General features: G+C 37.0%; 1 protein-coding gene across 11 annotated transcripts in view; it reads left to right on the forward strand.

Annotated features, from left to right (window-relative positions):
- ASPH (aspartate beta-hydroxylase) overlaps positions 1 to 16,203 on the forward strand; it is a 113,650-nt gene that overhangs the window by 51,607 nt on the left and 45,840 nt on the right. For all 11 annotated transcript variants that reach the window (XM_083823856.1, XM_083823860.1, XM_083823861.1 and 8 more), the window contains one exon: positions 9,632 to 9,673. In XM_083823856.1, coding sequence (XP_083679982.1) covers positions 9,632 to 9,673 — 42 coding nt within the window. The remainder of the gene's footprint in view (positions 1 to 9,631; positions 9,674 to 16,203) is intronic.

Genomic DNA, 16,203 nt, shown 5'->3' on the forward strand with positions numbered 1-16,203 from the left:
AATTCAACCTGGCCACTATGATTAAGGATAACAAAAATATTTTTATAAATATATTAATGGCAAGAGGAGGGCCAAAGAGAATCTTCATTCTTTACTGGACTACTTAAGGATAACGAAAAGGCTGAGGTTCTTAACATCTTCTTTGCATCTGTCTTTACTAGCCAGACCACTTATGGGGAGCAGAAGACCCCCCTGCATGGTTCAGGTGGAAACAGTTTGAGGCCTGCTGCTCCACCTGGACTGTCAAAAGTCCATTGGGCCAGATGGGATGCACCCGAGGGTGCTGAGGGAGTCGGTGGATGTGATTGCTGAGTTGCTTTCCATCATCTATCAGCTGTCATGGTCATCTGGAGAGGTCCCAGATGACTGGAGACTTGCTAATGTGATACCCATCTATAAGAAGGGTCGTAAGGAGAACCTGTCAGCCTGACCTCGGTGCCAGGAAAGGTGATGGAACGGCTCATCTTGAATGTAATCACACAGCGTATGTGGGACAACCTGGGTTGTCAGACCCAGCCAGCATGGGTTCATGAAAGGCAAGTCCTGCCTGACCAGCCTCATCTCCTTCTATGACCGGGTGACCCGCCTGGTGGATGAGGGAAAGCCTGCTGACGTAGTCTACCTAGACTTCAGTAAGGCCTTTGACATGGTCTCCCACAGTATTCTCCTGGAGAAGCTGGCAGCCCATGTCTTGAACAGGTACACTCTTTGCTGGGTTAAAAACTGGCTGGACAGCTGGGCCCAGAAAGTGGTGGTGAAGGGAGTGAAATCCAGCTGGCGACAGGTCACCAGTGGTGTTCCCCAGGGGGTCGGTGTTGGGGCCCATCCTCTTTAATGTCTTTACTGATGACTTGGATCAGGGAATTGAGTGCAGCCTCAGTAAGTTTGCAGACAACACCAAGCTGGGGGGAAGTGTCGATTTGCCAGAGGGTAGGAAGGCCCTGCAGAGGGACCTGGACAGGATGGGTCGATGGGCAGAGGACAGTGGGATGAGGTTCAACATGGCTAAGTGCTAGGCCCTGCACTTTGGCCACAACAACCCCATGCAGCGCTACAGGTTTGGGGGAGAGTGGCTGGAAAGCTGTGCAGAGGAAAAGGATCTGGGGGTGCTGATTGATGCTTGCCTGAACATGAGCCAGCAGTGTGCCCAGGTGGCCAAGAAGGCCAACAGCATCCTGGCTTGGATCAGGAATTGTGTAGCCAGCAGGACCAGGGAGGTGATCGTCCCTTTGTATTCTGCTCTGGTGAGGCTGCACCTCGAGTACTGTGTTCAGTTTTGGGCCTCTCAGTACAAGAAGGACATTGAGGCCCTGGAACATGTCCAGAGAAGGGCTATGAAGCTGGTGAAGGGCCTGGAACACAAGGCCTGTGAGAAGCGGCTGAGGGAACTTGGGTTGTTTAGTCCGGAGAAGAGAAGGCTCAGGGGAGACCTTACTGCTCTCTACAACTACCTGAGAGGAGTTTGTGAGGAGCTGGGTGTTGGTCTCTTCTCACAGGTAACTACTGATAGGACTAGAGTTGCGCCAGGGGAAGTTTAGGTTTGAAATTAGACATTTCTTCTCAGAAAGAGTGGTCAGGCATTGGAACGGGTTTTCCAGGGAAGTGATGGCATCACCATCCCTGGGCATGTTCAAGGAAAGGTTGGATGTGGTGCGGATGTGGTGCTTAGGGGCATGGTTTAGTGGGCAACATTGGTAGTAGGGTGATGGTTGGACCAGATGATCTTGAAGGTCTTTTCCAACCTTAATGATTCTATGATTCTGTGATTGTGTTGAAATATTGAAAGCAGTAAGTGTTCGTTGATAGATGCCTAATAAAAATACTCAGTTTCTTAATGAGTATAAAATATTTTAAACTAAGGTTATAAACAGTGTAAGAATAAGTAGTTGTTACTTTTGACAACATTGGCAAGAAGTTCAGTGAAGATAGTGTTCATTCAGTTGGTTTGTTGTCCTTTTGCTTGGAACTGTAGAACAAGAAAAGATACATCTGTTTTCTTGCAGGAAATGTTGCTGCCTAACAAAAAGCCTCTTATGAGACTACTGGAAATTTTCAGCAGTAGAAAATTCTACTGCATAGCGTCATTTATACTGATATGTGGATATAGAGATGATCTTGACTTAGACATGCTATTCTGAAACCAAATTCAAACTCTAGGTATCAACTTGAAATCTTTGAATTTTTTCATGGACCATATTTCTGTCACTGTGCTGTAATTTATGACTCAATTTTGCAGCAGTAAGTGCATTTCCTATCTTGACAAAACAATAATAATATTAATAATCTTATGTGTATTACACATTAGTGGATGGTTTTACAAATACTCCATTTGTGCAGCTTCCTTTAGTTCTAAGTGGACTTTTGAATATAATAGTGGAGTTGAACCTAGTTGGCCACTCTCCTTTTCCTTTACCGTGTTACAGAATCCTTACTGGTTTCAAACCCTGTTGGGATCAAAAATAACTTACTTGTTTTACTATGAAATACTGTATATTTCTCATCCCTTTGAATTTTTTTAGATTCTTTTTTTCCTTTATTCGTGTTCAAATTATTGCAGTGCACTTTTTAAATCACAGATGTGTATTCAAGGGAAAGATAGCTTTATCCTGGTGTATATTTTCAAAATAGATAATAATAGCGGCACTGGAAGAAGTGAACATTTTCTTTTTCCTCACAGGAAAAAGTGAAGGAATTGATCAAAACCTATTTATTTAGTTACTAAATATGAGTAACTATTAGATGTATTAGATGATGCTTGTGATTCTTCCTTTATGAAGCAGAAAATGAAAATGATCAGAAAAAAATCTGCTATAGTATACAAAAATACTGAAAGAGATAAAGTATTTTCTGTAGTTATGTAAGAACCACTTTGAAGGCAGAAGAGTCATCAACCAGTTGTGTATCACATTTTATAAAAAGCTGATCAGCACAATGTAGGACTCAAATTATATAGCACCTCTAACAATTCAGAAAAGAAGCAGGATATGCATAAAAAAATAGTAACCAGGAATGCAATCATTACAGTTATGGAATTTTCCTATTATTAAGTATGTTTTCCTGCCTTTTTTAGATGAGAAAGATTGGAGGAAACATTGTTCTCATAGTATTTTCCTCTTCGAGGACTAAATTCATATTTACTAGGAAGTCAAATTATTTTTATATATTTTTTTGATACAGGATTCAGTATGTTTTTGTTGTTGTCAGTCTTCCTTTCTCATGTGATTTAATTTCATCAGTTACTCTAAGTAACTATTTCCTGTTAATTCAGCAATAATAATATTAAAGTTGATTTTGCTAGAGACAATTAAGTACTCTCTTATGAATGAAGAATACCAATATACACATACGCGCTCTGCAAATGTGTGAAAGATGTGTATATATAACTCTTTGTAATGAACATAGCTTCTGGTGTTTTAAAGATATTTAGAAAGGTCACTATAGACTCCTTATTCTCAGTTAATATAAATACATGGAACTCCGTTTGGTGCGCAGTGGTACCAGTTTGTATTGTGTTAGAAACAATTGATTTTTATCTGAAACACAGGAGCTTACTTGTTCTGGAAAGAGAACAGGAGTTAGTTCAGAAGATGAATTTAGTTGTAAGATGCATTCTCACATCTTCGGTGGAAAGAAATTGAGTGTGGGATTTGAATATGCTGGAGTGCGAGCCAAAAGTTTTTGTTTATTTATTTATTTTATTTTTACTGACTCCAGGGAGTATTACCCCAAAAAAATTAATGGTAGGCAACTGCATCTTTATATATCTGTATGTGCTGTTTTCCAATTTCCCAAGGTTACTGCTAAAATTATTACTGGTATTACTTGTCAACAGTAGACTAGTTTAACTGCAATTTATATTTACAAACTAATACACTTGAATGGTATAATAAGCTAGCTTTTGAAATATTGCTGATATAGGATTTCTGATTAATCCCATTTTACATAGGCATGTAAATTGCAGTGGTTGTGATAGCATGGTATTTGTTAGGATATATTCAAAGGGAGACATATTACATTTTTGGGGGGATATTTTACTCTTTTTTATCCCTCTTCTGTATGTTCAAATTTAAAATGTATGTTTTTTTCCCCCTTTTGTCTTGGACCTTTGACACTTTCATAACCCTGCATTAGCCCAATTTGCTGAAATCCATTATGTGTAGAGAAGTTTCCACTTCAAAACTTTGACCCTTCTTCGTTCCCTGCATTCCCTGGCTCCCCTTTTCCATTGTATGTGTCCTTGATATTAAAAAGGGGAAGAAAAAAAATGCATTTGTAAAAGAAATCTGGGCCACCTCACAAGGTGAATGAAGTGCCATATGCTCAAGAAAGAGTAAATAAATTGTTGCGTAGATAATATTTGAAACTGTATGTTTCCCACCTTCTACAGCAACTTTGTGTATATTCATTATGATAACTCCTAGAAATTATAGCTTTCTTAAAAGTCTAGTACAAAGTTGCATTTTTTAGCTGTTAAGATGATTAATTTTGTTTTAGTGTAAGTTGTGTTTTGGTTGGTCCTTTAATATAGATTTCCCCTTATTTTTTCAGATACTTAAAGCTTCAAAAGAAAGTCCCTACATCAGGAGGACCAGCCCTAACCATACGCTACAAAGGGGAGAGCAGATGGTTGTAATAGATCTTATGACATAATTTCTGAGCAGTTCAGGGTTTGGGGAGCAAACACTAAGATATTGTAAATGGGTTGTAGCCAACTGTCATTTTAGTAAGCTTTTTTTTTTAACACTTGGATGTTTAATTTACATTCCTGTCTGATTTTTTTTTTTCGGGGGGGGGGGTCAAGTTTAGTGAATTCATTAGTTTTATTGTTCTTCTGTGTTCATGACAGAGTTGCGACTTTGAACTACATTTCATATGTGCTGTTCATACAATTGTTAATATTCTATTTATAAAGTAGCAGCAAGTACATTTTTTCAGATTTTAATATATATCTTTTGTTGTGGATTCATACAGTGTGTACAGAGCAGTTTGATGAAACGTAATATTATGAATTTTTAAATGCTTGATAACTGCTGATATAGCATACAGACTAAATGCATTTTATTGGAAACACTAATCAGGCACACTATGCTGTGAAGTTTTTGACTTGTATCTCTTTGCACTGACGTTATGTCAACAGATACACTACGTGATTTTCAAGTGATTGAAAATAGTCTAACAATATACAAACTGTGTATGTTTAATTCACAGTAGTAAAAGGGCAGATTACTAAATCACATTTTTTCAGAAATCTTTAGTGTGTGCATTAAAACTTTTTATTTATGTACATTTGGTTTTGAAGCAAAATTTTCTGGAAACTACACAATAGCCCAGCAGGTAGTCAGTGTAAATTGAAACAAAGCAGAATCACCAGAATCAGGCTGATTTCAGGACAATTATGATACTTATTCTACCAATATAATGATTTTTAAAGCTGGATTTAGGAAACTGTATTCAGTGAACTACTAAAAAAAAAAGTTAAATTTGCATAAATACTGAATTTGTAAATCTAAATAAATAAATTCAACCCTAGGAAAAATAGGATATCAAAATTTAAAACCTACAATTGTAAATGCTCTTGTAAACGGTACACGACTGAGTGATTTAGAATTTTAATTCTAGAGGTGTACTCTTTACCTGTTTCATGCTGCTGTTCCACAATTACAAAGACACACTTTATTCTTTGGCATTTTGCATGTGCTCCTTTTTGGCTCAGGAATAATTGCTGTGGTTTTAAAAAAATTGCTAAGTCTAATGTGAGAGCTTGGAAGAAACAAATGTTTAAAATCAATTTGTAACGCTAACAGCGGTTGCCTTTTGGTTGACAGGGAGATTTTAAATTTCTGTAACACGTCATTTGAAGTCAGGTTTTCAGTTGCTTACAATTCTAGATAAAGGGACGTCATATACTCTGGCTTTTTTTTTTGTGGGGGACTTCAGTAGGACTTCACAAATGAGTGTTACATATGATTAATAAACATAGAAGATGTTAAAAGTGATCTGTTGAGACTTTCAAGAAAGCAATAATACTCTTAGACTGTGATGTGGTTTGGGATGGGATATACTCATAAACTTACCTGTGATTGTGAATTGCAGAGCAATAATTTTTACAAAGCCATATTTTGTGATGAAGTTTGGGAATAATTTTAGAACGGTGAATGGAGGACTTTTTATATAACAGTGGCAGCCTACTTGTAGACTAACAGGACTGTGAGAGTATATTATGCTGTGATCAAATTTCAAGTATTTTGTAACTGGGTATGTGATTTTTATGTGCTTCATGTTTACAAAAATATGCCAGGCTGGGCAAGGTCAAGAGGACTATTAAGAAAAATGTATATTTCATCTGTTTTAATGTTTGGCTGCAATAAAACACAGAAGAATATATTTGTCTTTCTAGTGTCATTATTTTTTTCAAAGTGCAGTATATGTTAACTGTGGGGGATAAATATTTGCCTCAGCTACTAACTAATCTTATTAATTTCCAAGTTAATTATTTGAATTTTTAAAAATACATTTGAAAGTAAAATCTACAAAGAGGAGAGGAAATCTAGTAAGCAGAAGTAAATTTTATTTTTAGGTGGTAGTATGTGATAGGAATATGCGTTACTCTAAGCTCTGTCTTTTATTATTGTTTTATGTGTTGTCTTTTGGACTATTAGCTACTAGGCAACTAATTTGGCCTCAATTTTGCTCACTACATGTAATTTATATTTGTAACTTAAAATGGATAAGAAATTACTCTTGACTTCCTGGACATATCTTGCCTTTGTTAAAGATACCTACTAGTCATGGAAAATATTCTATTTTATGATCCATAATCTAAATTAAAAGTCTAAGAAAGGTGTTGTGTCTATTCAGTTCTGTGCTTCAAAAGAAACTTCCCTGAATTTTTAAGACTTTAAACAGTTCCGTACTTCAATAGTAAAATATAGTTGAATAAAGAACTGTAATTAAAAAAATAAGTCCCCAAAAGAACATCTTTATATTTCCCACATTGCTACATTTCTTCTTGTCATAATCTCAATGAATGTACAGAATCTTGGATCCAGTTGCTGTTTTGGAAATCTCAAGAAGACATACCGATAAGGAAAGCAAAATGTAAATAAAAGCAGGATACCAGAATACAATTTTAATATTGAACATTTACATTTTAAGTGACTTTTTCACATTCTCAGTAACTGAAAATATATCATAACCCAGTTGTTTCTAAGAAGTAAAGAAAATTGATGATTGGCTTTTTAAAAGATACTGAAAAATTCATATATTTACTGAAAGTCATAATGCCGTTTCTAGTGCTTAAAAATTATATGTGTAAGTTCCACTATATTATACAGTTATTCTGTTAATTGGCTTACATGTAATGACTACAAGATATGAAATACATTTTAGTTGTGACTTGGGTTATTGTTTCACATTCATTCACAAAAATCTAGACTTATTGCAATGTGAAAAATAAATTGATTCTATGTAGTAGAAACTTTCTTGGGAGTTCCTGGCACATACTATGACACTATGATAGTAGCTCTAATCTAGAGAGACTGTTTAAAACAGTTTTGTCTATAATTTTTATCTAGACTTGTTTTGATCAAAACAGAGAATTTGAGTTAAGGATGAGAGTGATTTGAAGAGCTACCAACAAATTTTCAGTTTGGGCTATGACTCGTTTAAGTTGATGACTAAATAGTCTGGAGATTAACTGTTGTATCCCTGTCTTTGAGATAGACCATGTTTTTAAACCTTTGTCAGAAATGGCGTAATTGAAACCATTTGTACCATCAAAATAAGGAAGAGATCAGTGTGGAGAGAACAAAGCAATATGTGCTGTAGCTGATGCTGAAACAAATTCTTGGTTCAGCATGGTGAGAACTGAGAAACAAGATGTTCAGAACTAATAAGATCACATTTTGTTGAATTTCAAAAGCAGCTACCTAAAAGGAGAATCTGGAGTACAAAAAGATCATTGTAGAGACTTTATTGAAACTGATGACAGCTAATTTAGCAGAATACAGATTGGAAGAAATCTAGGAGAATTTGGAGAAATGATCCTGATACATAAATAGAGACAACAATACCTAATATATTGTGTGAGCTTCAGTAATATAGAAGTGGTCAAGAAATGGGAGACGGGAGCAGGTTTTAGAGTGATAAGCTCATACCTTGTTCTTGCTGTGATATAACAGAACTTACAGAAATAATGGAAATGTCAGAGATGGGCAGAAGAAGGTCACTGAGTATCCTAGAGGGAATAAGAGATAAGAGGTCAGGTGGGAATATTAGGGTTGCTGATAAGGGAAAAGATACCCCCTGGTAAACTGGGTGGTTAAGTAGCATGATCTATCATGGTTTATTATCCTGTAATGTGTTTATCCTAAGTGCTTTGAGTTGGTAAAATAATAGAAGTATGAATATATAAACTATTCTCTCTCATCTGGAGCTGTGTTATTGCTCTTTTTAAAATACACTATTTCTGATGGCATATTGACAGATGGATACATCTCATTTCTTGTCGTGTGTGTAAAAAAAACCATTTTTTAGCAAGTCCTGAACAATGCTTTCATTAATATCCTATTAGAGTGATAATATCCTCCCAGTTATTCCATAGTATGTAACTGTTTTTTTTCCATTTCTTTCAATTTAATTGACTCTCTGGATTTCATGATGTAATTGAAGAGGTGAATGACTTTCAAAGTCACTGTATTTAATTTCTCGTATCAAATCAAGTTAATCCTCATTATGCCTTGTGCTGAATGTAAAATTAAGGTGTACTGTATGCACATCCAGGAGTAGCAGTTGCCTGCCTATAGTAAAGGGGATGGACAGGAATTTCCTCGAAGACAGGGAAGAAGTAAAAAGTTAACTGAACTCTCTTTGTATTATTCTCTATTAAGTTTATTGGGAAGAAATCAAAAGCAATGATAATATCAGAATTCTACAGCAAGACACTTTAAATATTATAGAGTATAATAGGATTGAAAAGTGGTAGGAATACAGTAAAAGAAGAAAAGAAAAACTTGTTTCTGAATGTACCTTCTAGATGTATGATTTTGATACAAGTATTTGTATGGTTTTTGCTACAGTAGTGCTTAGTTAACATTTGCTCGTGCACTCAGCTGTTCACAAAACATTTGGTTTAAATTATTTTAAATGTTAAAAAGTAAGTCAAGAGCTTCCAAGTGCTGAAGTCATTTCTGAATAAGGCTTAGGTTCCCAATTTGTATGAATGTTTTTTACTTTTTAATCAAATATAAATATACAAAGATAGCATTCGCATATTCCCAAGAGTTTTTAATTAATGAAATTTTTTTAACAAAATAGCTTATATTGCAGTGTGTTTCACTTAAATCTTCCAACTGTCAAAAAATCTTCCAACTGTCTAAAGTGGAAAGTTTATGAAATATTTTGTGAAAGAAACGATTATGCAATATTTGAAGCATCTGCAGAGAAAGACCACCTATGTAACCATAGTCCAGACATTAAACTATGCTTGCTTTTTAAAATAAAATTAAAGAAGAAACAAGTCCAGTTAGCACAATCATATTTTGAGTCTAAACTATAATTTTAATTTTAACTTTCTTACCCTAAATTGTTAACATAAATTCACTTCAATGGAATTATATTTTTAATATTCTAGGAAAAGGTGGAAAAGAGACTGAACAAGACAAAACAGAAAAAGGTAAGTCTAAAAGTAACATTCTACCCTTCTGGGATTTGAAAGTGCATTTTCTGGGAGAGCTGATTTAAATTAGGTTAAATAGTAGTGATGCTTAGTTTTTGTATACCTTACACAGATAAGTTGGAGTTGAGTAAATGTGCAGTGTGCATCTGGTTTTGTAAGTAAACAGTCAAAAACCTGACAGTAATTCATTCCCCTCTTACACAGTTGCAGGCTGCTGTTAAAAACTTCCGCTGTTTCGGAACTAAAAAGCTTCAATGTCCTGCTCCCCGTGTGACGTTGCAGGGGTCGTAGCGTCACCATGCAATTCGGGCATCTCAGTGTGAGAGGCAGCCGGGGCTGTCCGGACCTGCAAGCCCTGTTCAGTGCCATGAGCTGCCCTCAGCTGGGAGCAGGATAGCTGGGCTTGTGCAGCACCTGGCAGACCTCGTGTGGCCTGAGGGGAATAGAAGCCACCTATGGATAACAGCACTTAATATCTCTGGTGTACTGTCACATAACTTGAGTTTTACCTGCATTACTGGTTGATAAATTGTAGGTCTAAACAGATGCAGCTGTGGTGTAGGGCAGTTATATCCATTCTCACTCACAAAACATTGTCTGGGAGAATTTGTAGATGCTTTATGAAAACAGCAGGTAGCACTGAAATCAGTCCCCTTCAGCTCAGTGGTACCCAGTACGGGTTAGGTAAGAACATACAGAGGCAGGTTTGGTGGAAGAGTGAGTGGTGCTGAGTACCGTGAGTCTTCCTGCACTGACATTGCTGTCGGCCATGTGCATTCCCTATCGCTGCTTTGCACAGCCTGTGTCATTCAGATCAAGTTTTGTGTCTCTCCCTAGCTATATCATTGCAAGTGACCACAGACAAAAACCTCAGGGTCTGTGTGCGCATCCTTTTCACTCAGGTAGGGCCTAGTGCCTGCCGTGGGTAGCCCCTCTTTTACTTCTAGGGGGAGGTAAAGGGAGTCAGTGACTCTGCTGGTGTCCTTTTTCATCCTCCTGCTGCTCCTTTTTCATTCTTTTCTCATTTTTTCTGTGTCTGTTGTATTTGAGTACTTAGTAATACTACCATGTTCTTTTGATGGTGTGTTTGTGTGTTTTGTGTATTTGCATTTTAAATACAGACTTCTGGCAAGCCATATAAGCATTATATTGAAATATTAAATATGCCGAATGCAAGCATTGCATTTGAAAAAGAAACATACCATCAGCTGGTTTACTTGGGAAGCAATGCAGTTATATCCCCATTTCCAATTACAGAAGGCTAGGTTTGGTGGCAGGACATACCTTACCACAGTTGATAGTAGGAAAAAAAAACCACATTGTGCCAGCTTCATTACCTGCTAGAACAGTAGAATAATTAGACATGTAATAGCTGTCCAGTATGGGTAAGAAGCATTCACTAGTTTAAAAAAAAATAAATAAAAAAATTATAATAATTTTGGGGGTGGGGGGTTTTAACTTTTTTTGCTTGCTTTTTTAATAGGACTAAGAACAGAACAGGTATCAAACTTAATCACATGCTTTGTTTAAACATAGTTGTAAAAGTTGTTGAAATACAGGAATTGTGTGGTTCCTCTACAGACACAACAGCTTGAATGACAAGTAGCAACTTTTTAATAGATTTTTCTCACTTGATGCCCTTTAGAGCAGACAAAACCCAGATATCATTTTGCTATTGGTCTGTTAGGACTCTTGTTTCTATTATCTATCTGCCAAAGTAGATTTCCTGAAGGCAAGCAACATTACACATCCAAGGGAAAAAGTTTGGTTCTGCACTACTGAGTTGCAGAAAAATGCATATGGTGTAGTTACTTAACTAAACATCTTAAAAAAAAAAAAAAAGTATATTGTGAGGGAACTGATACTTTTAGGTTAAGTATGCCTGACAAGGAAGAAAGATCCATTATCCAGAATGAGGAATTGATACTTATTTGTTGCTATCTTAGAGACAAATGTTTGTTTTTCTAGGCTTTCTTCCAGCAGAACTTAATAGATATTTAAAATCAACTTCTAATTTCTGTGTTAACTGAAGCTTCTCTGGAAACTCCTCTAAAGAAACAAGCAACAAACCAAACAAAAACTCATGTAGTGTACTATTACTTTATCTCTGTTACATCCGTAAGAATGCGATCAGACGTTATATTTTGTCAAGGAATTGAAAGGGCCCGTGTGTCTGAAAAATAATTCTTTAAAACATTTCACAGGTACTACAACTCAGGGCATATGTACCATATCCATAGGACATCCTTCCATATGTCTTTTTAGTTGTATTTGATCACATAGGCTGGCAAAAATTAAATTTAAGAAGGAGCTTCAGTTTTCTGCTTTGGCTTGTATTGGCATGTATTGATACACGATATCAAAACTGGAACAGTTGTTTTCTGTGGTGGAACTGTTTCTTTCATACACTGAACATCAGTATATGTAATTATAATTTTCACTTTTCAAAACTGATGAAACATAAAAGTGAAAATGAATGCCATCTGGTTGGAGCACCAAGCTGTGTTACATCAGGGACAGAGTATACATAAGCCAGGCTTAAGACAATGTCATTCCACAAGCAGCCCTGCACGTGTCATTCTGATACCAGGGTTAACATTCAGTTCAGTTTACTCTAGGTTAAACCTTCGAACAGGATAAGTAGGATTCCATTGATACCAGTAGAAATCTAACCTGTATGACTTGTAGAGTATAAGGTGCTATTCTTCTGGCTAAATGTAAGTTTTTGCTGTAGAGTAAGACGAATTATACCCTAAACTCCATTAACAACCTGAACCACAGCTTCACTGGCTGTACATTTAACTTGCACATTTAACTCACCTCCAGCATTGTCACTTAAGGCTAGGTGAGCTGAGTTCCGTACGTGCAAGCCCTGTTTTTAAGAGAGCTCTATTTATTTACTTACTTAGATATTTAATTATAGCCTACATTAAATATAAGCTGTTGGCAGGATGTTGCGCTTGATAGAAGTGCAGTTCTCAAAGTCCAAAAGTGCTGCAAACACTATGTTGAACTAAATTTATAAGACACTAGAGTATTAGTGTGTACTTTTGTATGGAAAATCAATAAAAAAAATCTGGCCTTGTCAAAGGGATGCTTGATTCTAGCCTTTGAATGAAGCCAAAAGACTTTATGGTGAAAGGGTGAAGAGAATGGTGAAAACACATGCCAAAAATAAAATTATCATTCTGCAATTGTTTCTTATGATCAACATTAAGTAACCAACAGTAATTTCAGACAGAAGACCCTGTAGAATACTTTTTACTGCAAGGGAAATTGTTCTGGAATAACTGCAGCTAAAGATTTATTATAGTCATTAGATTTCATGGCTTTATTAGTCCCTAAAATGCCTCATTTTTTTAATGGTCTGATTGCTTCCCCAGATAAGTTGATTACAGAGGTTTTTCCTGTTCTACTAGCACGGTTTAGAGAGATCTTTTAATTATTGTAGTGCTACTGTCTTTAAATTGTCTAGATGCAGTTACTGGGTTTTATACCTTCCAAGTTTTCTTTTATAGAAGCCCATAAAACAAGGGGATCACTTTTGCTATCTGTAACTCACCTAATGAGCTTCCCAAGCAACAGAACAATGGCAGAAGTTTTTCATCATCATCAAATTCTCATTCCAGTGCCCACTGAGAGACAGCACAACTGCAAAAACTAATTTGTCTAATGATATGGGCCAAGCATGAGGAAGACAACTGTGTAAGCAAATTTTGAATTTTAGGTAAAAGCAATGGGCCTATTAATATATATATGTATATTTTTCAGCCCATAACTAAAAAATTTGAAGCTTGGACTGGGAAGGGAGGAGTATCTGGGGGGAGAGGACAGGGATTAGTAAAACAGGTCACAAAAATCATTGAAAAACTTTGGTAGGGCATGACAATCCGTATGTATTTACCATTTCCTTGTGAGGTGCCCATTCACAAGTTACCAAGAGAGTTATTACAAAATTCATATTACAGCAGGGATAGGAGTTTGTTTAGGAAAGAAAACCTTGCCTCCTCTGGAAATAGCTTTCTCAGATTTTGAAAATTTAAGATGGTGAAATGGCATAAGTAGCCTTTGCTACGAATGACTGTGTGACTGCGTTACATGGAAGGGTTTTAATTTCAGATTATATTTAGCATTGACATCCCCCACATATCTGTTTTTGCCAATGTGGGAAAGAAATAAGGAAATATCATTATATAGTTATAACTATAGAGGTTGTAAATTTTTATTTAAAAGTTTATAAAGTTGTAAACAAAGCTTAGCCACTGGTATACATACGACATACCATCTATGCAGCAGGATTGTTCTGGTGCAGTTTTCAGTTGCAAAACTGGGGACAGCGTGTCCTCAAGATGGGAGTGAAAACCATGGTTTATCTTGAGTCCTTAGACCTTAAGAAGTTGTTTAACTACAAGCAGAGTCCTAGCTGCTTTCTGTTTCATGTGCCAACAGCAGCAGATGCGACATGGAGGAAGCCACTGGGAATCCCCCTTGAACACTACATGTTCAAGAAACACTACAATGACAATAGGAAAATAATAATAAAATAATAAATCCAATGACAGCAACTAAAACCCACATATGAGGTGGTTTGTTAGATAGGAAGCAGAGTCTTTCTGTCCTCGTATTCTCTACCCACATGACTAGAGAAATTGTCTCACTGTTTCTGAGGAACTAGAACTTTAAGTAGAAGACAAATCTAAGAAGAAATGCTACTATGGGCACTCTTAATCACAGAGAAAGCTACTCTCTCTCTCCATTGACTATGGATCCTATGGCATCCATTTCCAAACCTTAGGGTAAGACAGTTTAGCCTATGTGGAAGACTCCCTTTTTCTCTCAGATCTAAGTTACACCACCCAAGGTGTCAGTAACCTTTTCCAGTGTTCAGGATAGGTCCCAGGTGCCGAGCTTCAGTGCAGCAGATAAGCCTGCCCTACCACTCTCCCTCTTTTCCTAGGCTGTGAACAAAAGAAAGGGAGCACCGAAAGGGAAATAGTACTGAGAGCAAAAGAAGGGAAAGGGGCAGCAATAATGAGTGGAATACTGAGTGTGCAAGTCTCGGGTGAGATTTCTTCCCAGCCACTGTTTTACATCAGCTAACAAGCTCACTACTACTGTTTGTAGCGTCCTGTTCCCTGACATGTCTGTCTTTTCAGAATAAAATCACAGAATTATAAAATATCTCATCCTGACCTTTTTTTAGAAGGTACAGGAGTGAGAGATGATTTGTGTTAAGTATTTGAATGTAGCATACTGTTTTTTAAAGTAGAGATAACCACTATTTATTCTGGGATTTTTAATAGCAGCATGATATTATCTCCCACTTACTTGCAATATCTTTGCTCAGGAACAAAACTATACATGTACCCTTTAATCAGAGGCTCAGAATAAGTCAGTAAGGTCAGACCAATTCATGTTACATGTTATGGTAGAAGTACCACATCCTTTAAATGATCTTTTCAGAGGGGGGGGAAAAAAAAAAACCCTAGCTGAAGTCTTTACAGTGTGGACAATTAGAAATCCACTTAAAAGTAACTTGCTCTGTTAAATTCCACATGCATTGTGTACCTCCAGGATAAGAAAATGTATATATATGTTAAACGTGAAAGGTGATTATGATAATTTTTAATATTTTTGTCAAATTATGGCAAATAAAATATTAATTGTTTTGAGATGTCAGGCTGTTCTCTCACCAGTCAGGTCTGTGGAGAGGCCCCTGGTGGAGCAGGCTGTCCCCCTGCAGCCCATGGGTCCCACACGGAGCAGATCTCCACGCTGCAGCCCGTGGAGGAGCCCCCGGTGGAGCAGGTGGATGTGGCCTGGAGGAGGCTACGGCCCATGGAGAGCCCCCGCAGGAGCAGGCCCTGGGCCGTCCCCCCCATTCCCCTGCACTGCTTGGGAGGAGGAGGTGGAAAAGGGTGGTTGGGGGGAAGGTGTTTTTGGTTTGCTTTTAGTTTCTCACTTCTCTATCTTGTTAGTAATAGGTAAATAAATTACATTAATCTCCCTATGCTGAGTCTGTTTCACCTGTGATGATAATTGTTGAGCGATCTCCCTGTCCTTATCTCAACCCTTGAACCCTTTCCATCCTATTTTCTCCCCCTTTCCCTTTGAGGAGGGGGAGTGAGAGCAGTTGTGGTGGAGCTCAGCTGCTCAGCTGAGTAAAACCACCACACTCTGTGAATAAAATCAAAGTTGCAAAATTATATGTCTGATGTTATTTGTCTGGACAATTGCGGGAGAGGAAAAGATTAATCTGCTTCAGATGAAGGCTTACAGAACTTGATTTTTTTTATGTTATTGCTTTTTGTTTTGTTTTTCCCAGAGACAGTTAATAATAGCACCTGTAATTGAGATTGCTTTCTGTCACAAGGCACTGTTTTTAATCATTTAAAACTTTTCTCAAGTTACATCATTGAGATGCAGTTTTCCATCCAGAAAGCTCATTTTGGAAATGCCTTTGTAAAAATTAATTTTGGAAAGTCTCAAGGAAATGATCCAGTAGCCTCACAAGATGATTTTTTTCA

Source organism: Anser anser (assembly GCF_964211835.1).
Source record: "Anser anser genome assembly, chromosome: 2".
In the NCBI taxonomy this organism is placed as follows: domain Eukaryota; kingdom Metazoa; phylum Chordata; class Aves; order Anseriformes; family Anatidae; genus Anser; species Anser anser.